Source organism: Carlito syrichta, unplaced genomic scaffold (assembly GCF_000164805.1).
Source record: "Carlito syrichta isolate Samal-C Ts95f unplaced genomic scaffold, Tarsius_syrichta-2.0.1 Scaffold314379, whole genome shotgun sequence".
NCBI classification, from domain to species: domain Eukaryota; kingdom Metazoa; phylum Chordata; class Mammalia; order Primates; family Tarsiidae; genus Carlito; species Carlito syrichta.
Genome location: NW_007258475.1, coordinates 286539 through 312128, shown reverse-complemented (window position 1 = coordinate 312128; position 25590 = coordinate 286539). Strand labels below are relative to the sequence as shown.

Here is a 25590-nt window from a genome sequence, read left to right as displayed (position 1 = left end):
AATAAGCACAATCAGAAACACAAAAGATGAAGTCACATCTGACCCTGAAGAAATACAAAAGATCATTAGAGACTACTACGTACACTTGTATGGAAACAAACTTGAAAACCATAAGGAAATGGAGAACTTTCTGATATCACACAACCTACCTAGGTTGGAACAAGAAGAAATTGAGATCCTAAATAGACCAATAACAATCAAGGAAATCGACTACGTAATAAGAAAACTTCCTACAAATGGTCCAGATGGCTTTCCAGCAGAATTCTACAAGACATTCAAGGAGGAGATGATACCAATCCTACTGAAGGTATTCCAGGCAATTGAAAAAGATGGAACTCTCCCCAAATCATTTTACGAAGCCAACATCACATTGACACCCAAGCCAGGTAAAGATCCAACAAAGAAAGAGAACTACAGGCCAATATCTTTGATGAACATAGATGCTAAAATTCTCAACAAGATCCTAGCAAACCGGATTCAGCAAAACATCTCAAAAATCATGCACCATGACCAAGTAGGCTTCATTCCTGGGATGCAAGGCTGGTTCAACATTCTTAAAACCATAAATGTAATTAAATACATCAACAGATGTCAAAACAAAAACCACATGATCATATCATTAGATGCAGAAAAAACTTTTGATAAAATCCAGCACCCCTTCTTGATAAAAACCCTTGAACATCTAGGCATACAGGGAACATACCTCAAAATAGTAAAAGCCATCTACGAGAAACCCACAGCCAGAATACTCCTAAATGGACAAAAATTGGAACCATTTCCCCTGAAAACTGGAACTAGACAAGGATGCCCACTCTCACCCCTCCTGTTCAACATGGTATTGGAAGTCCTGGCTAGAGCAATCAGAGAAGAGGAGGCAATCAGAGGTTTTCAAATAGGAAAAGAGGAAGTCAAGTTATCTCTCTATCAGATGATATGATTGTGTACCTTGAAAACCCAAGAGAATCTGTCAAAAGCCTCCTTACATTGATAAAGGCCTTTGGCAAAGTCTCAGGATACAAAATAAATGTACAAAAGACAATCGCATTTCTCTACACCAATAATAAACAACCAGAAACCCAAATAAAAAACACAATTCCATTCACAATAGCCACAAAAAAATGAAATACCTTGGCATCTTCCTAACCAGAGATGTGAAAGACCTTTACAATGAAAATTACAAAACACTGCTCAAAGAAATCAAAGCTGACATGAACAAGTGGAAAAATATCCCATGCTCATGGATCGGAAGAATCAACATTGTGAAGATGTCCATCCTACCTAAGGCAATCTACAAATTCAATGCAATACCCATTAAATTACCAACAACATTCTTCACAGACCTAGAGAAAACAACACAGGAATTCATATGGAGACACAAACGTCCAAGAATAGCCAGAACAATCCTCAGAAAAAAAAACAAAGCAGGTGGTATCACAATACTAGACTTCAAACTTTACTATAAAGCTACAATCATCAAAACAGCTTGGTATTGGTACAGGAACAGGCATATAGATCAATGGAACAGAATTGAGATTCCAGAAGCAAAACCTCAATTCCTCAACCAACTCATCTTCGACAAAGCCCCCACTACCTGCCAATGGGGAGAGGAGAACCTATTAATAAATGGTGCTGGGAAAACTGACTGACCACATGCAGAAGATTGAAACAGGACCCCTATATATCCCCATGCACAAAGGTTAACTCCAAATGGATTAGAGACCTAAATGTAAAACCTCAAACCATAAGAAAATACTCTCATGGAAATCGGAACTGGCATCCAATTCCTGTACAAAACCCGAAACCCACAGGACTTAAGAGAGAAGATAGACAAATGGGACCTTATTAAACTGACAAGCTTCTGCAAAGCCAAAGAAACCATCAAGAGAGCAGGGAGACAGCCTACAGACTGGGAAAAAGTATTTGCCAACTCTAGGTCTGACAAAGGCTTAACATCCTGGATCTACAAGGAACTGAAACGTACTGAAAAGAAGAAAACAAACAACCCCATTATAAAATGGGCAAAAGATATGAACAGACACTTCACAAAAGAAGACATTCGAGAAGCCAACAAACACATGAAGAAATGCTCAACCTCACTAATCATCAGGGAGATGCAAATCAAAACCACACTGAGATACCACCTAACTCCAGTCAGAATGGCATTATCACACTCAAAAAATACAGCTGCTGGAGAGGGTGTGGTGAAAAGGGAACGCTTCTACACTGTTGGTGGGAGTGTAAACTAGTGCAACCTCTGTGGAAAGCAGTGTGGCGATTCCTAAAAGCTCTAAAAATTGACCTTCCATATGACCCTGCAATCCCCCTACTGGGAATATACCCTGCTTATATCTTCTTAATCATTGACTTAATAGTTCCAGATAGCCTTATAAGTTTTAGCTGCTGTCATTTATTACTTGGGAAAATTAATTTAGATTAAAATAATTTAAAGACAGGTTTTGATGAGAATATTATGAGCATATTCATTATCTAGGGAATGTGTATGAGATAATCAAAAGATTTTTCACTTTCTGAATTTTTTCACTGCGGAAATTTCCACAATCTTATTTGCAGTGCTCCTTGGCAAAGTGAAATATTATTTACCAGGTAAATAAAAAAATTAAATTTGTGAAGTCAATGTATAGTAAACAATTTTACTCTTTAAATTGTCACCTAGTTCATGGGCATTCTATGCCCTGATAAGCAGAAGTAGACTTTGTACCTTTTGACACAGTTGTATAGAACAGACATATAAAAGATTTAGACACAACATTGTGTCAGCTCCAGTAAACGTACATGATTTTAACCAAACTGGCTCATCGCTGTGAATTCAGATAAGTTCACTGAATGCTCATTTGCCAAAAGCCCATCAATGTTTCCCCTTCTACTCTTTAGATGTTAATCTCTTTGGTGCGGGCAGTTGAGACCATGCTTTATGCTGACTCCTCTTCCATTTTTTTTTTTTTCAGAAGATAATGTGCTCTGTTTCTACCCCAACTCTTACCATCTGTATCTGTAAAAAGCTGGATCCGAGATAAACTGCATATTCCTTTACATGTTTGTTCTATTATGAACATAAAGTAAAAGCTGGTCAGTTTAGACTAAATAGTTAATCAGCCATTTGATGAATTGACTTTTGTAAAATTAGCCTGCCTTCAATACCGCTAAGGAAAATAAAATAAAATGACCTACTGGCACTTCTTTTTCCATCCCAAACATATGGGAAATGATATGTGAGTTTTTGATCAATAACAAGTAAGTGTCAGGAAGATGTGTGCCTGAATAAAGTGACAAGGTACGGGTTGTCTGGTTGGCACAGTCCAAATCCCTGGATACTGGGCTTGAAAAGTTTCCTTTTCCACTTTCATGTAAGTACTTCTATCTGATAGCATAGCTAATCTGCATGGGCCAGTGCCACCTCCCACTTTCCTCAGTCAGCAATATATATAATATAATCTCTAAAACTCTTCCTGAAGATTTTTCATTATTCTTGTCACTAAAACAGCTGAACAAACACAGTCACTAAAACAACTGAACAAACACATAGCAAAACAAAAAGAACAACTATTTGGGCTTTCTGCCACAATACAAGTAGGGTTACGTGTGCATAAAAATGGTGTAAACTCTCCGCACCTTGTATTTTAATGTATCATAAGTAGTCAAACCATAATAAGAAAGAAATATTGTGACATAACATGAAATTCTTAAGTTAGGGTCTGAGAGCAAGGTTGTGGACTCTGTAATTCACCCTTCTCATCTCTGAACCAAGAAAAGTGCCTAAAACACAATGGAACACAACAAATAAGTATTGATTAAAATATGACTAAATAAATGACTACATTTTCTTTTATCAGGAAGATACAACTTCCCTTTTAAATAAAATAAAATGTATTGATTGCATGTTCAGTGACACTTGTGCCAAAGTGCTTTTCATTGTGAACTGTCAATTGGACTATAATGAAGTGTGAAAAAGTACACACACAGCTCTCCTGTGTGCTAATTTCACTTATCAAGTAAACAGAATAGGTTTTTAGTTTGACTTTTTGGCAACAGCCTACTTGAAAAAATACAAAGCAACATGGAAGGAGGTGTTAAAAAAAAGTCAGAATGATACGTATAGCAGGGGAAATGCGAAACATTAATTCAATGGAATCCAAAGAACTCAGGGCAATGATAACCATGTCATAGATGTAGAATGTTCTCTAACTGTCTTCTTGACCATTCTTGCTGTGATACGGTATTTCCAGATCTCACCTCTGTGACCCTCTGCCTCCATACTCTGCTTCCCTCCCTGGGAGGAGAGAGTCTTCACTTTAATGATTGAAGTAGGCTAATATGAGGCATGCTTACATGCTCAAAACAGCAAATGAGTTCCTAAGTGATCTTGGTCACACTTGCAAGGGATCTGTCAAAAGCACGATGACAGAAGGTGCCTCAGCCTTTAGTTTGGGTCCAAGGCTTTAGCAGAAGCCTTCTTTACCACCAAGAGACCAGGACCTCTTATCAGCACTGTAGTTCCCCAGTGGCTAAGACTTCACAAATGAGTTTGTTTTGAGAAATTACTGCTATAGTTCTTCTGGTTTACCTTCCTCTTTGCAGTTTGGGTTTTCCCAGTAAAGATCCTAAAACAGATCCACCTATATAATCTAATGAGTTAGTATCCTCAAAGGAATATTAGACAATATGAACTGATAGAGCTGATCCCTGTGGCCATTAGAAAGAATGAAATCCTAATCCTAACCAATATATTATTAGTTCTCACAGAAATCTCAGCATTTCCAAATGTAAGTTCAAAAAAATTTCTAATACCATTATGAGTTGGCATATGGAGATTACACAGAGAGTTTTCCTATTTTATGACGCTGGTTTTGGCAATGATTTCTTAGCTATGACAAAAAAGCACAGGCAAAACTCCAAAATAGACAACTGGTATTACATCAAGCTTAAAAACTTCTGGTCAACAAAGAAAACAATCAGTAGAGTGAAAAGGCAACTGATAGAATGGGAGAAAATAATTGAAAGTCATGTATCTCGTATAGAGTTAGCATCCAGAATATACAAGGAACTTCAATTCAACCATGAAAAAAAAAACCCCTATTGAAAAGTTGACAAAAACTTGAATAGAAATTTCTCTAAAGAAGATACAAAAATGGTCAATAATCAGATGAAAAGAGACTCCACTAATTAAGACAATGCTGATCAAAACCGCAATGAAATATCACTTCACACCCAGCAAGATTACCACTATCAAAAGATCAGGAAATAACAAATGTTGGAGAAAATGCAGAGAAGTTGGAACCCTCGTGCACTTTTGGCAGAAATGAAAAATAGTGCAGCTGTTATGGGAAACAGCATGGAGCTTCCTAAAAAAATTTTTTTTAAAGTTATTATACTATTCAGTAATTCCACTTCTGGGCATATATCCAAAAGAATTAAAAGAAGGATCTCTAAAGATATTTGTATACCCATTTTCATTGTAGCACCATTACAATAGCTAATAGATGAAAATAGCCCAAACATTCACTGATGAATGCATGGATAGACATAAGATACATACATATAATGGAATATTTTACAGTCTTAAAAAAGATGGAAATCCTGTCATGTGTGACAACATGGGTGAACCTTAGGGATATCATGCTAAATGAAATAAGCCAGACTAATACCGTATGATTCCACTCACATGAAATATCTAAAGTAGTCAAAATTATAGCAACAAAAGGTAGAATGATGGTTGCCAAAGACTAGGAGAGAGAGAGAGAGAGAGGAGAGTAAACAGGTGCTTAGTGTCTATAGAGTTTCAGTGTTGCTAGATTAAAAAGTTCTAGAGATGTACATCAATGTGAATATACTTAACACTGCTGAGCTGTACACTTAAAAATGATTAAGCTAGTAAAAAAATAAAATCACATTTGTGGTTAATTTTCCTCTAATGAGTGAGTGTGATATAAAGATTCAGTTCCTGACTTAAAGGTAACTAGGCCTGGCTTGAATCTTGGCTCTGTTTCTTACCAGCTGTATGTCTTTAGACAATAGTTTCATTTTTTTGACTTTTTTTAATCTTTAAAATGTGGATAATAAAGTCAAGCATAAAACTTTGAGAAATTGACTCAATGTACATAAAATGTGTCATAAATATTTATTGCATAAATACAAATATTAATTATTATTACTCCTTTCTATTGGCAGTATGAGAGTAGCTAATAAGATCTGCTCCTTAGAAATAAATTAATGTGCTTAGTTTATTTCTAACTAAACTGCAACTTATGCAATAATATTTAGTTCTAAATTGAATTTAGTTCAGACATTTGTAACTTTTACAGCTCCACATATATATGCCAAAGGGACTTCACAACTGACATTTTGAAAAGAAACTCATGATTTTCTCCTCCAAATCAGTCTTCATTGGAGATTCCCTATCTCAGTAAATGCTAAGATAACCCATCTAGTGGAGGGGAAAGGTAGGGAGAGGAGAGACAGAAAGAAGAGAAGAGAAGGAAAAAAAGAAACCTGGGAGCTGTTCTCACATCTCCCTCAGATTCTGGAAATTCCTTAGCTCTTGAATGTTCACTTAGTTTTATCCATAAACAACTTTCCAATATGCCCTAATTTCTCGCCCAATTATGCTAGCATTTGTGTTCCAATGAGTCTCTTCATATTCCTTCTTGCTCCTTTGAATCTACTGTCTCCACTTTAACCAGAATAATTTTTAATCTAAAAAAATAGATTACTTTTTGCCTTACACCCACGTAATAGCTTCTAGTCACTCCTAACAGCACAGGCTTTCTTGACCGGGGCGCTGCCTTCTGTATCCCACTACTATGTAACTCTGTGCTCCTCTTACTATTCTGCCACCCTCCCCACCCAGCTTCTTTCTGCCTCTTCTCTGGAATTCTCACCTTATCCTCCCCACACTGTCTATGCTTACCCTCCAACCCATTCCTAGCACTCGGCGTATAGTAGACATGAGTGAATATCTGTTAGCTAAGGGAATAAATTACTGAGAAGTGAACAAAGAGAATGACTGTTCCTTTACAAACATGACACTACACATGTGTAGAAGAATATTGACTTCATAACTAAATATCTGAGCCAGGACTACCTCTGGAAATGGTCAGAGCGGGGTGCATACTGTGTGCACATTGTTATTTTATGAATTTCTTTTTTCTTTTTCTAAAATTCAGTTCTTTAATTCTTTCTCTTCTTTGTTTCCACCTTATATTCCAGTTTTTCTCTATTTGGTATGATTTCAAGTCAAAGCCATTTGAATTTCAAGTGCTATTAAACAGAATGGCAAATACCCAAGTGCTTCTAGGAAACACACAAAAACAGTCTTAATACATCTTAATACTTTACCATCAGACACTTCATTTAAAGTGTTCAACAATTCTGCTAAAAAGCGTGTGAATTCTAATATGTAAGAAATACAAGAATGAGTTCTGGTGAGAGTATACTGATTGTGCCAAAAGAAGTTTGACTCTTTATATACTGTCAGTTCAGAGCTATACCTGCATCATTCTAATGCAAATGTACCAGTAGATAGGTAGTTTTCCAACTTACATTATAACCACATTGACTATTATATGTGTAAATCACACTGCCCAATTCACTTGTAGCTTTTGGAGTTAGAAATAAGCAATTATATTTGATTCTTCTTCTTCATATATATATATATATTTGTATTTAGAGCTATTTGGAGTTATAGATTTCATTCTTTTTATGACCCTTAAAATACTATATTAGCTAAATGTTCACACTTGTCCTTTTTAGCTTTAACAGAAATGTCACAGACTAGGTTTCTGTAAATGACCCACATTCGGATGTGAGCCAAACATAATAGCTTCTGCCACTCACCAAGCAATGAATTGCTGCAAATGTAGGACACAGGGCAGAGGACTTTGTAAATTACTTTGTTTCATTGGCCATCATAAGAACCTGTGGCATAATATATGACCTATTTCTATAAACAATAATGCCTAAGGCTTTACGGACAGGTGGAATATAGTTTCTCTTTTAATTACCTTTTATAGAATTAATTTAAAAATAAAAATTTTTCAGACATATTGAATAGTTGTGTTGTTAAAAGAAATCCAAATGTATAACCATCACCATATAATAATGTGTATTTCAAAACAATATCATAAAAGTTTAGCTTTTTATTAAAAATTAGCTCAAACCTTACAAAAATGGCAAGAATAGTGCAATGAACTTGTATATCCTTTTAATGTCACTAATTGTTAAAAATTTCCATGTTTGCTTCACTTTTTGCTCTTCTTTCATCAATATGATCAAATATATTTAATTATATATATTTGATATTCACACACATGCAATGGCAGAAAATGGGTGAAACTATGTATGTGCTTTTGTGTGTGTGTGTTATTGCTGATTCATTTCAGAACACTAAACTTTTATAACTAAATATAAACAAGAAAAGTTTAAACTTAATATTATTAAATGTTGTATATATAGAGAGAAATAGCTTATTGTTCTCTCATCAAAGTCTCCAGCATCCAATGTTTTTATGAAATGGGGACTATTTTTACATTATCTTTCCAGAAATTCTTCTAATTTTTTTTTTTTTTTAATTTGGAGACTCACTCTTGTCACCCAGGTTAGAATGCAGTGGCATGCTCATGGCCACCGCAGCCTCCACTTGCTGGGCTCAGGCGATCCTTCTGCCTCAGTCTTCCAAGTAGCTGGAACTACAGACACATGCCACAATGCCCGACTATCTCCTAATATTTAATTGGACTCTTTAACTTTCTAAAGAGAACAAGAGAAGTTCAACAGATACATAAAAAAAATAAGATATCTTTTTATCCAAAAGAATAAAATAACTCACTTTTGGATAGATGTTATATTGCTTGACTGATTATAATGTCAAAAGAGTTACATAATAATCGTTGCCCAATTTATTTATTTTTATTTTGCATATATAACCATAGACTGGTTCTCCTGGTTTGTATAGGCTGGTTTTATAGAACTGAAAAATATATAAAAATTATATAAGTTGATAAATGGACTTTAATAATCTATCATGGAGTTTTTCACTGACAAACGCCACCCAAAATGGCAAGAAAAAATTTTTTTTAAATAGAATTAAAGTGCAGTCAATCTTTCTTACAACTTTTCATATTCCAACGTGCATTTTGTTTCTGTCAAAATATGTGTTTACCATCCTGCAGATCCAGGTTTGGATGTTTGCAGCATTATTCTTTCACACAGAATGAAGGAGCAATAAAAAGGAGACAGACATTTTCTGGGCAAAAGTAACAGAAGCCAGCAGAAACAGGACTGTGATTTCTAATTAAGTCAAAGTTAATTGCAGTGTTGATAATCCTGCACTTAAAATCTTCATATAGAAAATGTTTATGGCAGCAAATTGACAGTAATTTAGTGACATTAAATCTTATCACCATTAAAAGAAAAAAGATGAATGTTACTTCAAACAAGCTTAAGAGAATGGTAAAGACTAGTTTTTGTTAACAAGGCAACTAGTAAATCATTTAAATAGAATCTCAAAGTGCTGTCAGAGCAATAGTTGCATTTCAAGATGGCACCAAGCCATATGGCCTGCCTTGGACCATGGGTTAGGCTGAGTGGCAGTTTTGCTTTATTTTCACTCTATAATAAACGCAAAATAGTTCGGGGAGGGGGAGATACATAGAAGATCTTATTTGGTAGCTATGGTCAAAAAGTTTATTTCACTATTTTGGAAAACTCTAGATAGAGGCAGTTAAATAAAGATATACATTGTATAAGTTAATTTAACTAAAAGTCAGCATGATGGAATGAGATGAACTTTGGAGTTAGCTCTAAGTTTAAATTGCATCTGTTACTTAAAAATAGTAAGGCTGAGCCGGGCTCGGTGGCTCAGCCTGTAATCCCGCGCCTTTGGGAGGCTGAGGTGAGTGAATTGCCTGAGCCCGCGGGTTCGAGACCCGCCTGGGCAGTGAGACCTCATCTCTACAGTAAATCAAAAAATCAGCTGGGTGTGGTGGCGCATGCCTGTAATTCCGGCTACTCGGAAGGCTGAGGCGGAAGGATCGCCGGAGCCCAGCAGGCCGAGGCTGCGGTGGCCAGGAGCGGCCACTGCACTCCAGTCTGGGCGACAGAGTGAGACTCCAACTCCAAAAAAAAAAAAAAAAAATAGTAAGGCTAACTTTAAAAAAATCTTATTATTTTAATATGTAAAAGGTAAGATTAAAATAAGGCTAGAATGACCCAATGAATATGAAATTGATTGTCATTGTAGTCAGAAATTAATAAATTCTAATATTAAATATCTACTATTTCAAGCAAAATATAATTATCCTGATTATTGAACTAAAATACTTCCAATTCTCCAGTGTAAATGTGTAGTAAGGCATATAATTATGTGATGCTTACATATCTTTATAGGTCAGTTTATATACTGGCCGTTTTCTAAGAACTTACTTTTCAAAAGTTTAGTTTATTGACACTGATACATAAGGGTAAAGTCTTAGTCTGGTCTAGAGACTATTAGTGGCACAATTCTGTGCTTCTTAAAGTAGCTACAGGTATACATGCTAAGATAAATGTACACTAAGTCACAATATAAACATGATATTTCTCCATAGTTTCAATTTGACTCAAACTTTTGAAAGACAAGACATTACATTAAATACTGGTAGACTAGGGATAGTAAAAACATTCTATCTCCTCTTCCTTTAGGGGTATTTAATGAAGATTTTTATAATCGTTGGCCTAATTAAAGTCTATGATAACTATCTAAATATTACTAGGCAATATAAAATAATTAATCTTTCTTACTAAGAGTATTAATTTTTTTGGTAAGATATTGTCATTTTATTAGTGTCACAAGATAAACAGTAATTTTTCTAAATTAATATTTCGAGTTTTTTTGAAAAGTAGAAAAAGATTAAGTGAGCAGTTCATCAGCTTAGATGCTTCAGCAATAAATAATCCACCTATCATTCAAGTTGGAAAAGAAACCAACCAAGGGATACCCCTGTGCTGGTTGACCTGGCCAGGTGGGGTCTCTATCACAGTGGCAAAAACAACAACAGCTCATGAATGAATCCATATTTATTTTTCCTTATATAAATCCCTCATGCTTGAACTACTTTGGATTGTCATAATCCAAATAAGTGGCTAAATATTTCTCAATTTTCTACAGCGTATTACTTAGACATAAAAAATCAGAAGCAGGAGGCTTCAAGGACATAACTGCAAAACCTCCAGAAAGCTGTTGCAGGGATATGAGATTTAGTTGAGGAAATTATTAAGTAATTTCTGGGGTCTTAATTATCCAATAATTTCTGAAAAAGGAATGGGGAAGCTGAATTAACATAGAGGCTAATAAAATAAGTATAAATTATTTTGGGAGAAAAAAGTAAACAAGATTTGGGAAGAATGAAAACAGAAAACATGATTTTCTTCTTAGGTTGTACAGTGATTCTTGGATATCAGATACATTTCAGCGCATCCACAGTGAAGAAACTAAGTTCTTTATGCCATATGATTTGGAGATTTCCAACCAAGAGCTAAGTTATATAGTGAAAAGATCTGAACAATGGAGAGGAATCAATGGTGAAAGAAGAAAGGTGAGTTGGTTTGAAGCAAATTTGCTTTTTTGACTGAGCAAAAGAAATTCACTCTCTAACATGTTAGCAAATTGTTAAATTTCCTCTTGTTCTTGAAGTTATTTACTATTGTATTTTACTGTCATTATTATATAAATCTCACAATTTGACTTTATATATTTTTTAATATTTATTTTTTTGGAGACAGTCTTGCTTTGTCACCTAGACAGAAGTGCAGTGGAGTGGTGGCCCTAACTCTGCACTGCACTGCAGCCTTGAGCTCCATGGCTCAAACAATCCTCCTGCATCAGCTTTCCAAGTAGCTAGGCCTACAGGCACACACCACTACATCCAGCTAGTTTTTGAGAGATTAGAACTTGCTATGTTTCCTAGGATGGTCTCGAATTCCTGACCTCAAGGGATTTCCCTGCCTCAGTCTCTCCAGTGGTTGGAATTAACAGATGTGAGTCATCGTACTAACCTCTTTCTTTTTTGTTTGTTTTAATTAGTCGAAGCAAGGAGCCTAAACTAGATGGTTCTTATAGTTTATCACTATTATTTTATAAAAGAAACAGTGATTAATACCTTCTGTACATACATTGGTCAAAACTACATAAGGACTGTGCAAAATACAATAGAAGCTGGCGATGGGGTTGAGATTGTCTACATGTGACGATATTGTTGGCTTTACTGTAGCCTTGAGTGGACTGGAAGAAGAGGTTGCTGTTTCTACCTTTCTCCTTTGATGTCCTTGATAGTCAGTTCCCTGAATTCTCTTCTATTTTCTAATAACCTCTTTTACTAACTTCTTTGGCACCACTTCCTCCACCAGCCTCTTCTGTGTTACTGCCTTCAATTGCTCCATACCTGGTTTAGTCCCTTTTTTGATATGCAAACTGTCCTTTTTTAAACTTCCTTTCAAACTGTCTTCTATCCTGCTGAAGATTCTCTAATATATATTTGGACGCTAGCCTTTCTGAGGGTCAAAGGGCATAATCCATTTGCTTACTTATATCTCCATATGGATGTCCCAAAGATACCTAAACCTAGAATGGTCCAAACAAAATCTACTTCACTTATATTGTTTAGTTAATTAGCTAATTAATTAACATCTGCATTTCACCTATATCATGGACTACAGTATTTCCGCTTCTGTAATCTCTATATGTAGCATTTTCATCCATTCTGAATCACCAAGTTTTTCTAGACTTTTTCTTGTCTCTTAGACTTCTGTTTGAACATGTCCTATTACTTTTACTCTCAGAATATCTTCTCTTCTCTAATGCATTTGCTACTACATATATCCAGACCCTTGCCCAGCTGCTAAAGAACAGCAAGACTTCTCTAACTGCTCTCATTACCTTCAATCTCACACAGCAGTTGCCCCAGCTTTATATATCATGAATTCATCTTCCACTCCTAACATAGTGACAATTCTAAAATGCAAATATAACTCCATTTCCCTGGCATAAACCCTTCAATAACTTCCCATTGTCTGGAGAATGAAAGCCATGGTACTAACTATCTTGTAGTGACCTTTTGATCTAATTCTCTCCTACCTCTTGAGTCACATTTCCTGCACCCACCTCCCTCCCACCTCTTCCCACCCAGCAAGATATGACTAAGTCACATAAAATATGACTAATTTGCTAAACATGTCACATGGCTTCGCATGCCCATACATTTCTCTCTGTTTGGAGGAACCTCCTTGCAATTTCTCATGTACTGCCTGGAAAACGGATCATTCTTCCAGGGTTCAGCTAGAATGTTTTCTCTTCGGAGTCAACCCAGAGAGAGCCATTTTCTTTTTGTCAAAACTGCCTGTCCTATCTGATCCTTTTAGCATTCAATGGACAATTTTAGGATTGCCTGTTTTTATATCCCTCTTTTTTTTCAAGACTAAGTTCTTCTTGAGGAATTAAAGAGTGATTCCTCTGTCTTTATGTCCTCAATCTCCAACAAAGTCTTTAGAACATAGCACCTGTTTCTGACTATTTGCTCTATGCATAAAAGAATGCATGCATGAATGGTTGAATAGTGAACATGTTTGCTTAGCCCATAGAATGAACGTAAAACATACTTTATCCTGTTCTCTACCTGATAGAAATGTAAATGTTAGGTTTAAAAAAAAATCCACATTGGTTCACTCTTAATATGTCCAATATATTACAAATTCTGTTTATTTGATGTTGATATAACATTGCAGTAAGCATTTACAAGACCATTGTCCCTAACTTGAAATAAAACAAATTTCAGGTTACCATATACTCATTCTAGTTTCCTCTTCAAAAATCTTTACTAACTTCATAATTTGTAAAAAGCCAAATTTGTTGAAATTATCCTAAAAAATCAAGCAAAGAGCACTTCCTCTTTAGGATAATTTTGCAATGTCTGAAATAGGTAGAGTGCATTTTGCTTCAGTATTAAGTTTTCAATATGGAAGATTAAGAATTTGGAACCAATTTAAAGTTGAGTACCAAAATGAATTGAGTTGAACAATAGTACCTAAAAAGAGAAAACAGAAGAAAACAAATGTATTTGAGTATTTACTATTTCTATTTTAGCAAGGGGGTGGGGAGGAGAAAGAGAGAGAGCGAGAGCGCTAATATGTAAGTACTAGAAGGAAAACCGAAGGAGGTTGTGAAATTATTTAATTCTTTAAATTTAATATTTATGCTGTTTTTTGTAAAATGACTTAACAGACTTATGTTGAACAAAAGTAGAAATCAGAAAGAGCCCTCAGACTTTGAGTGCCCACAATTCTGTGTGTAAACATTCAAATAAATCAAAGAAAAGTCCACTTGGTTAAATGTAATTAAACAATTTAACCAAAGTCATTTGGGTCTTAAGTAAAATATTTTGGCTGTGATTCAGTTGGGCCATTAATAGAAATTCATATAACTAGATAAATGGCTGCTGTTCCTTTTACAACGTGTGTAAACTCAGCCACAATTAGTGGTGGGAGCCATAGAACTGTTTATCCAAATAATTTGACAATCTGTGGAGCACCTGTTATTTCTTGCTGTTGGGGTAATGTTTGTTACACACACAAACATTTCCAAACTGAAATAAATAGATATATGTTTTTTAAAATTTATTTACTATGTCTCTTTATGCCTTGAGTATTTATTTTGTATGTTATGCTTCTTAAGCTATCTTTTGTTTGCTTGTTTAGTTATTTTTAATGGGGAAGTGAGATAGCCCTGCTGAATAATTGATGTGCTAATCTCAAGATATAATGCCAGTTTAATTGAGAACGATCATCTATAATCTAAAATGCTAAATTAAGACTGGAATAGACATTTTAATATAAAAGTATTTCAAGTAAGTAGTCTAGAATTCTTGTGCTTTAAAAATTTGATCTCGATATTTGCCATAGTACCAGCTATTAAGCATGTGCTTCTCATTTTTATGATCTGGAATAAAAATTGCCCCATAAATGGACACTTTATAATATGCTTAATTTCCTTTTATTAAATTGATAAATGCAGAAGCACAGAACACATTTACAGTATGATGAGAATTTAGGATTATTGCATTTTATAATTTTTATATTGTTCACACATATAATTTGTCATTTGTGCAAAGACAGCTAGATGATAATTTTAAAGTATTTTAGCCATTTTTTTGATAAGGAAAAGGTCACTTTCAGTAGTCAGAAAAGACATCATTCTATTAAACTAATTTGCCTACATGCAAATTTTGTCATTTTTACCTCATTAACTATTTATCATGGAGTAAAAAAATATATATTCATGAAGGGGCAGCTCACAGCCTGATGGAGCTGGAACTAATATTTTGCAACTCTAATGATTTTTTGCATCCTTAATTAGATAGCATAAGGTTGATATGATTAGGTCAGGATGTAGTGTTTTTCATTAAAATACATTTTAGAAGCTGTATTCATAATCTGCCCTTGCAATTAAATAATGAGCCTATGAATTTAATATTATCGACCCAATTATTATCCCATGCAAACGTATACCTTTAATAAATTTGTGCCGTAGGACCTTCATTAGCAACAGAAAGAATGATATTTCTAGGTACATAGATTGAATGGCTATGGTTAAACTTTTATAATAGTTTTAAACATATCAAGAAGCAAAGCTTCAATACCTAGGCATTTAATTCCAAAATGTGCCTTACTATTTGTTGAAGACTAATTTACATTGTAATTATTTTCTTAAAGAAACTACCGCTTTGAAACAGGCTATTGAAGCTCATAAAAATAGCAGGATATTAGGTAGAGATGGAGAAAGTTGTGCATCATGACACAATGAAGTGTAAATTTAGAGATCCATTTGAGAGCAGAATTGGAAAGCATAAAAACTACAATGTCCATTTCTCAAGTGTCTGTATTATCCGAGAACAACCAAATGCAATTAATGAAGATTATTTTTATCTTATATGTGAGAATAGTTTTTGCTAATGGATAGTCATACAATGAAACGATGTAAGATGCTCTGAAAAGAAACTGCTCGTCTCTTATTGTGAATGTTACAAGGAAACATACACACATGGAAACAAACCCTGTTCCCTCATCTTTTTTATGAGTATTGCTTCTGATCTACTACTTTTGTGGACTGGTATAATGACTATAACAATTGATTAGGATCTGTGGTTTATTCTTGATGAAATTGTATTATGAAGGTTGTATGCAATTTATAATCTTTTTAATAAAAATATGTTTGAGAAAAACGGAGCCTATATTTAGTCATGAATTATATAGAGAATAAACATAGTCATCTACCCAGCAAACTGCAGAAAATGTGCCAGTATGACTATAATATTTTCCCCGAAGTACTCTTCATTTCTACTTGGAAAATACAGTCAGAAAGGGGAAAAAAAGCTTTTATTTGTTTATTTATTTATTTATTTATTTATTTTGAGTTGGAGTCTCACTCCGTCGCCCAGACTGGAGTGCAGTGGCTGCTCCCGGCCACCACAGCCTTGACCTGCTGGGCCCCGGCGATCCTTCCCCCTCAGCCTTCTGAGTAGCCGGAATTACAGGCATGTGCTACCACACCCGGATAATTTTTTGATTTATTGTAGAGATGAGATCTTGCTGCCCAGGCAGGTCTCGAACCCGCAAGCTCAGGCAATCCACTCACCTCAGCCTCCCAAAGGCGCTGGATTACAGGCTGAGCCACAGAGCCCGGTGGTTTTATGAAAGTCATGAAAGGCAAGTTGGGAACCAAGTAGGGGGAGGTGTGTTGATGAGAATTTGGGATAGAGGCACTTAGACTTTTCCGTGCAAAAGGAAACAGTAAATAGAGGTATAGTGACAGGCAATACTAAGGTAAGTTTGAAAACTAAATCAATTTGTTTTGGCTGGAACAAAGGGCAGAAGAGTAGAAATTAGCAAGAGAGGTAGACCAGAAACAGGAAATTGCCCAATTGTGGGTACTATATTGTTAATCATAAGCAAAGGGGAGCCATTAAAAATTTTAATGAAAAGAATGAATTCATTCAGTTAGGAATTCAGGTTGCCTTTGCATTTAACACTATAAATTGCTTATTTTAAAGCTCTAACTAATACCCTTACCACTTGGGAAGTAAATAGTTTAATGTACTCTGATTCAAGCTTCCATTCTTGAATCTATTCATTGAAATGTTTAACTCATCCACAGAGTTTTATACCTATCCAATTCAATTCAATCCTGCAATCACTTCTGAGTTGTGTTTTATGTGTCATCAAGTATTCATCACCCTGACCTGGAGTGAAAGGATGATCCCAAGGCTTTGAGAATTTTATGAGCTGGATGGGGACTTGAAAGTGGGTGAAGATAAATAAAAAACCAAACTGCACCCAGTCAAACTTAAAATTAGGAACAGAAGGTGAAAGCATGTGGAAATAGAAACCAAGGGCAGGACTAAATCCAAAATAGTGGATGACACGATGGTAACTGCAAAACAAAGAACCTTGCTTTTTGTAGGATCAAGCATGAGTAGGTTGTCTTGATTGGAGGTGGGAAGCAGGGACCCAGCTCAATTGGAAATAAGGAGCATCTGGGATAGGGAAGGCACAAAAGGAGGGCACTCAAGCAGTGTAGATGGAACACGTCTGTTCTCCTGACTGCAGTTACAGTGGCATTTTATACTCCTATCCGTGGAGACTCTCACCTCTAAATTGATTGACAGAATTTTTTAATATGTACATTTTCTATTTCATGATAGAAGCCTCAAAGTAAAACATGAGGAGGAATAAAAACATTTTATCATTTTACCAATGTATTCAGCATCAAACAAAGTTATCTTTACAGTTAATTTACTGTATAGAAGTCATTTGAATTCTCTATTTTTGGTTTACTTTTAAACTATTACAATATTGCAGCAGATATTTTTTACATTAATTAATTCAGTACTTTTTTAGCATAACCAATTGTAATACATAGATTCAAATTTCAGATTTATGGCAGACGGTCTTCAAATACAATATAGACATTTCTTAAAGTTACCATCTCATTTGCCTGTGATATTTGCAACTCTGAGCTGTTTCACATAGAACAGCTTTCCTATAGATTTGGCAAAGTTGATATGCCATGAAGTTCAAGCCTGTATAGTCAAACCAAGATCTCAAAGTTACAACATCTTTAAAAAGGTTTGGTATTTCTGGACCACAACAATGCATAACATGTAAAGAGGATAGGAAACAACTTCTCCTTGGTATGGATTTTTCTTTAAAAGTCACATGGTAGCCTAGAATTTTACATAAAACCCCATATTATTGAAAAAGTCCAAGAGCAATTAGATGACTATGGATTGGGGTTCTACATTTTTATAAATTATTAGAACCCATATAATGTACATTTGACACCCTGAATTAAGTACCCACAAATATGCAAAAAACATACTGAACTCCCAATCAGAATTATTAGTAAAAGAAATCTAAACAAGGTATAAAGGCCAATTAACTATTTTTTAATGAGAAGTCAGTAAACTGGGTGCTAAAAATATAATTTTTGCACTGAAGAATTACATTAATTTTTTCTGTAAAGAACATATCTTAGATACCTGAGTGAACATAGCTTATACATATACCTAAGTGATCTTAAGCAAACAGGCTTCTGTTCATTAATTATTTATTCTGAACTTTATATCCAGTGTTATTTCCTTTTTGCATTGACAAAATTTCCAATTCTGCATAAGTGTGAAGACAGTTATCTTTTAAAGTTTTTAAAAATAAATGTGGACTATAATTAGAAGTACTAATATTGCATAAATTTCAGTTCCTGTGCAATTAAGAGGTTGATATTGACAAAACTAATTTGAAAATACAAATTTTAGCTATAATTTAAAAATACATATATATGAAGGATTATTTTTTAAAGGTGTATTCAACTAACATTTCTCCTTTTCTTTGTTTTTAAAATCATAATAAGCAAGGAATAGAGGAAAATGCTCTGTCCTGGTATGATGATTTTGGTTAATTGTTATATATTTGTTCTCGATCTTCTTTTTTTTTTTTTATCTTGAACTTCTGGAATGTTTGTTTATAACTTACCCAATATATTGTTAAAATTTTGAAAGCTCATTTGGCCATAGAGAAATTGACCTCTTCTATAAAATAAAAATGATAGCCAACAAAAGAAAGAAATCACTAGGAGATTTTTAAAGATACCTAAAATATTTGGGGCTTAAGATTGACAAAGACTTATTACATTTTGCTAAGTACTTTTCTCCTTAATTCTAAAATCATTTCTATTTGAAGTGAAGGGTAATCCATATGTTTTTGATTCATTAACATTTAATTTGTTAGTATTCCTTTACTGGAGTGCTATATAGCAGCCTTTTCATCTTTTTTTATAAGCTTATTTTCCTCAGACACAGGAAATCATGTTGTTCTAAGAGTAAACAAACTTAAACTCAAAGAGACATGAGAGTTTTGTTTGTAACGTAGCACCTATTAGCCTTGAACTGCTTCTGTACTCAGTATGCAAATTTCTTCCTTAGAGTTCTGTAAGAATTCAATATATTTGCAATTAACTGAGAAACAATATTCAGTGTTCTTTTTTTTATAATACTGATTTTTCCTCCTATCTTATATTAATTTATCTTCATGATAAAACAGCCAACTATAATATATTAATGAACAAGTCATTAATGATAGTAATTTAATTGCCATCTTATTATTTATTCTTATTAATAATGCAGGGGCTACTTATCTTTTAATAATTATGTGGTGGAAAATGAAATTTAATGTAAAGCATTAAACAATGTCTTTTTTCTGTTTTTTGGAAGTGCAGTGTTCTTTTCTAAGAAGACTTTTTCATATATTATTGGTATTTGAGGCACACAAGTTCTCCAACATTACTTGCATCTATATAGACATTAATGAAACTAAAATATAACCATCAAAATACTGTTTCTCCTATTGCCCTTTGCTCATTTTAGTTTATCTACTTACTACTATAGGGTATTCTTTGGACTTTTAACAATCACAAAGCTTGAATAAATCAGTATTGCAAAAATGTTACCTGCTATAAGAAATCACTGGACTCTTCTTGTTCATGGTTTTAGTAGATAGATCAAAAAGAAAAAAAATATTTAAAATTTGAGGACAACCCCTTTAGGTCCTCTCCCACTGTAGGAGCTTTTCTGTCCTCTCAGTAAATCCTGATTTCTTAAAAAAAAAAAAATATGTCATAGTTTCTCAGGAACAAAGGAGTGGAAAAATAAATGGCTAGTACCATGTGTCAAGCACTATACAGGCAGTTTATGTGTTGATTTACATAATTCTAAAAGAAAATATATGTGGTAGATATTCTCATTTTATAGATGAGAAAACGAACTCAGAGATTAATTAACTTTATTCATTTATTTGTTCTTTTACTTCCCACTTTTAATTATTTTTAGTAAGCTTTTCTTAGGTACAAATAAAACAGTATCTTTGTCTTAACATTTCAGTAAGAAAGATAAATAGGTGAGAAAATAATAGCAATACAGTAGAATCATATTATAATAGAGCTATGAGCTAGGTGGTATGGGGGTAGCTTAAACAAAGACGGTATTAACCCATTGGAAGAGATGATTGAGATGGGTATATTTTTTTGGGGGGGAGGTTGGAGTCTCACTCTGTCACCCAGACTGGAGTGCAGTGGCCATTCCTGGCCACCACAGCCTTGACCTGCTGGGCTCCAGCGATCCTTCTGCCTCAGCCTTCCAAGTAGCCAGAATTACAGTCATGTGCTACCATGCCCGGCTGATTTTTTGATTTATTGTAGAGATGAGGTCTCTCTGCCCAGGCGGGTCTCGAACCCGCGGGCTCAGGCAATCCACTCACCTCAGCCTCCCAAAGGCGCGGGATTACAGGCTGAGCCACCGAGCCCAGTTGAGATTGGTATTTAAGGTGAAGACGAGTTCAAGGATAAACTGGGCACCAAAAGAAAGCAGTACTTCAAGCAGAAGATGAAATATCATGGTATTTTGGAGAGTAGGAAAGAGTTTAGGATGGCTGGGACATAACTGATATAAGGAATATGGGACACTAAGTCTGGTTAGGTGGGCAAGAAATACATACCTGTAAAGTGTCTAGATTTAGCTTGATCACAGGATTTCTGAAGGGTCTGGTCTGGAATTAGTATGATTTTTCAATACTAAAATATCTTTGGTCTAGTTCAGTTCTCTATTTTACCATACAAGGCCAGTCTCTGCCCCTGCCCACACCTTTAAATATGCCCTTTTGAACCAATCCATCTCACATTCAATGACTAGGGCTACCATCCAACTGGAAAAATAGTTGGTTTAACTCTTTAATCTATTCATATGTTTCTCTAAAGTTTTGTAATTTTTTGACTTATGAAACTTATAGGACATCTTTCACATATTTTAGAAAAATAAGGATCAGATTATGATATGATGACAATAGTGACTGATTTGCTCTTATTTATGAGTTCATTGAAATAGTCATGAAAGGGACTTGGAAGAAATGAATACAAATACTAGAATATCAATTAATAATTTTCCAGACTTCACAAAATTTCCATTGTGTACAGAAAAAAAAATTAAGTGAACCCTCCTTTGACCTTCAAAACAGCAGATCTGAGCAAAGTAGGAAAATTAAGAATTTACCTCCTCCATTCCCACCCCACCACAGAGAAAGTCACTCTTGCTCACACACCTACATAATAAGACTTAGTATTTGCTTTACATAAAATCCAGGCCACCATAGTGGCCTAAATTAACAGGATCTATCAAGGGTGAGCATGGTGGCCAATGCTTGTAATCTCAGTGCTTTGGGAGGCTGAAGCATGGAGATTGCTTGATTCTAGGAGTTTGAGACCAGCCTAGGCAATATAACAAAACCTTGTCCTGACAAAAAATTTTCTAAAAAACTTAAAAATTAGTCAATCATGGTGGCATGTACCTGTAGTCCCAGCAACTCGGGATGCTGAGATGGAAGGATTGCCTGAGCCCAGAAGGTCGAAGCTGCCATGTGCTGTGATCATAGTGATCATGCCATTGCATGATGACAGAGTGAGACCCCAACTCAAAAATAAAAGTATTAATTAATTAATTAATAAGGTAAACTTTCTGCTATGTCTGGGATCATTTCAAAACTTTACTTCAAAATTACAACTCCTTTCTTACTAGTATCTCACTCTATGTTTATTCCAAAACCACAGTCTCTAGTATTTCAATGTGAACTAGCGTAAAAATGACCTATGGCAGACTGTAAAGTGAAGTCAAAAATTGCAAGAGAAGAAGAAAAGAAGATAAAGATCAGAAGTTCAACCTAGAAGCTGGAAAAAATGAAATAAATATGAGAAACTTTCCTGAGATTGATAGGTAAACTGAGTTTATAGGAAAAAATGAATCATCAAATATCAGAAAGTTAATGAAAAATTCTAACAGCTATCTTTTAAAAATGTTAGGTTATCTAGTTACCTAGATTACCTAATTTCATTAATAAATTTAACATTGGGAAGATATTATAAATACCACTTTTCTAGCCTGATTTTTTTCATTTAACATTTAACCAAGAGCATTTTCCATGTTATTTAAAATCTTCAAAAACATCGTTCTCAGGGTGTATAACATTCCAGAGTATAAAAGCACCATAACTTAGCAATAGCATTATAAATTTTTAATTTTTGTTCAAAGATTTAATTTTAAAAGTTTAAAACTCTAAAGTTATTCAGGAAGAAAGAACAAGCTACCAACAAAGACATAAAACTGAAATCACACTTTCTTTTTGTAGCTCCAATGTCAGAGAATAATGAACTAGTGTGGCAGCACTTTGGAGAAAACAACTCTAGACTCAGCCAAAAAAATATTTGTTGATATATTCAAAGTTTGAGAAAAAAATACCATTCACAAATGTTACCTCTCTCCAAAAAGAAAATAAAGTAAAAATGTAACTAATTTAGTAATGATCAAAATTAAGAAATGAAAGTTCCACTGTTGGTGCTGTTTATAAAATATATAATGCATGTATACAATTTTTGACTATTAAGATGTGTTGTGGATTTTCAAAAAGAATTACTATAGAAGGTAGGTAGAATATAATGTAAATAATAATGATAACTCAATAATGAATTGATGTGGTAAGATGGCGAAGGCATAGGTGAACTCGTGAGATTCTCCGAACATGAGTTCCCAAAAAGACTCTTACTTTTCTTCCCCCATCCTCCAGCCCACCACCAGCTGTGCTGGTCCGAGGCCCGGGAATTTCGGTCCCACACAGGGCCGGATCTTGCGGCCCCCTGCTGCGGCTGTTCCACCATACGCGACTCTCTCGCCACTCACCACCTGCCTGTTGAAACTTTGGAGCTCTGGAGCTCTGGGCCAACCCTGGCTGAGGCACTCAGAGCATGACCCCAAGCTTGGGGACCCAGACAAGTGGAGAGAAACGGATCTATGAAAGAGAATCTGCCTCCACCATTCTCCAGGCAGAGATTTCCATTATCCTGCCCACCTATCAACAACCCCCACCTCAGTTCCTAAGGTAACATCGCTAAACAGGAGACAAAGCTCCACCCCTATGCTGATTCAGACAAAAGCAACTCCCAGGCAGCCAAACCCAAACTGCGAGTAAATCTAGCTGCCTGCAAGGAAAAACAAAGGAGAGAGGCCAGAGATCAGAGCTGAAGTGACTTTAGTCTGAGCTCTTATTTTGACATGATTTTATCATTTCGACTGTTTGTTTTGATCACCTTTGTTGTTTGCCTTCTGACTTACACTGTCTCATGGTTTTATTGGTCTGTCTCTGTGCAGCTATCAGTATTCTTTAGGAAATCTTTCTTACGTGTATTTCTTCACTTCTCTCCGGCCTTGTGTCTCTTTCTCACCTGATAGTTGGTATGTATGTCTGTTTTCCCTCTCACTCTTTTCTCTTTCTAACTTCCTATTGACCCCCCCCTTCCTCCATTATTTTCCTCTTTTATACCCCCTTTTTAATCTAGGGACCAAGCCCATATACTACTGCATGGACAGATTGTAAGGCAGAGGGAAATAGGTTCCAGTGTGCTCATACACCTGTTCATGGATGCTAGAATCAGCATATACATTCTGAACCACAGCTTCTCCCTCAACTAAACCTCAAAACTGCAAAAAGTACAGTGCGCAGCCCACACCCCAACCTCAAAAGTGAACAAAGTCAGAAGACCCTCATAAGGAAGAACAGGATATTGCAGAAGGGAAACAAAAGTAACCCCATCCTCCCTCAAAAACAGAATAAAGAAGGAGAGGGAAAGGGGGAGAGAGAGAAAAATCTACACAAATGAAGAAAAACCAAAAGAAGAGTATGGGTCTCTCCCAGACCCCTGGGAGGGCAGACTCTCGGAAAACTGACTTCGGAATGCAAACAATGAAGAGCCCCCAGAATGAAGGTTCTCAAACTATAAACCTAGATATCAAGACATTAATGGAGAGATTAAAAAGAATTGAGGAGACACAAGAAGAAACTAGGAAGGAGCTGATATCTGAGATAACAGTAATAAAGAATACTGTGCATGAAATAAATAACAAACTGATAAGCATGGAAAGCAGAATTACCCAAGCAGAAGAAAGAATCTCAGAGCTTGAGGACCAAAATATAGAACTAACCCGAACTCTTGAAAACACAGAAAAGAAGCTCAAAAAGACAGAACAAAACCTTCAAGAGATGAGCGATTACTTCAAGAGACCGAACCTAAGAGTAATTGGCCTTCCTGAGGCAGAAAGAGAGACAGAGACCATACTGGAACAGACTTTCCATGAGATCATTCAAGAAAACTTCCCTTATCTAATCAATGATGCAAGAAATCAAACACAAGAGATTCAGAGAATCCCTGCAAGACAACAAATGAGAAGACCAACTCCTAGACACATAATAATTTGCCTAAACAAAGTAGGCATAAAAGAAAAAATCCTAAAGGTAGCAAGAGAAAAAGGCCAGATCACCTACTATGGCAGACCAATTAGAATAGCAGCAGATTTATCTACAGAAACCCTGCAGGCTAGGAGAGCTTGGAGCACTATCTTCAAAGTCCTAAAAGATAAACAATTTCAACCAAGAATAACCTACCTGGCCAAGCTAAGCTTCATCAGTGAGGGAGAATATAAAACATTTTCCAGATATCCAATCCCTAAGAACTTATGCTGCCACCCAAGCACCTCTACATGAAACACTTAAGAAAGTACTAAACACAGAAGGAAAGGAAAAGAACGTTCTTCACAAGAGTACAGGAAAAAGAATAAAATATACATGAACCAACCCCATAACCAAAAGAAAGACAAAAAAAACCAAGTGGAAGAACAACAACTCTATAAGAACTCTATGATAGGGATGAACTCTCACATTTCAATAATTAGCCTGAATGTGAATGGACTAAACTCACCACTGAAAAGACATAGAATGGCAAAATGGATAATATATCACCAGGCAACAATATACTGCCATAAGAGACCCATCTCATTAGAAAGGATATACACAGACTCAAAGTAAGAGGATGGGAAACAAATTTTCAGGCAAATGGAACACAAAAGAAAGGAGGAGTCACAATCCTAATTTCAGACAAAATACCATTAAGCTATCAAAAAT

General features: G+C 35.3%; 1 protein-coding gene across 1 annotated transcript in view; it reads left to right on the top strand.

Moving 5' to 3' along the window:
• Window positions 1-25590, top strand: part of LOC103274104 — a 242774-nt gene that overhangs the window by 151610 nt on the left and 65574 nt on the right. The window contains exon 9 of the mRNA XM_021719309.1: window positions 11429-11588. Within this exon, the coding sequence (XP_021574984.1) occupies window positions 11429-11588 (160 nt within the window). The remainder of the gene's footprint in view (window positions 1-11428; window positions 11589-25590) is intronic.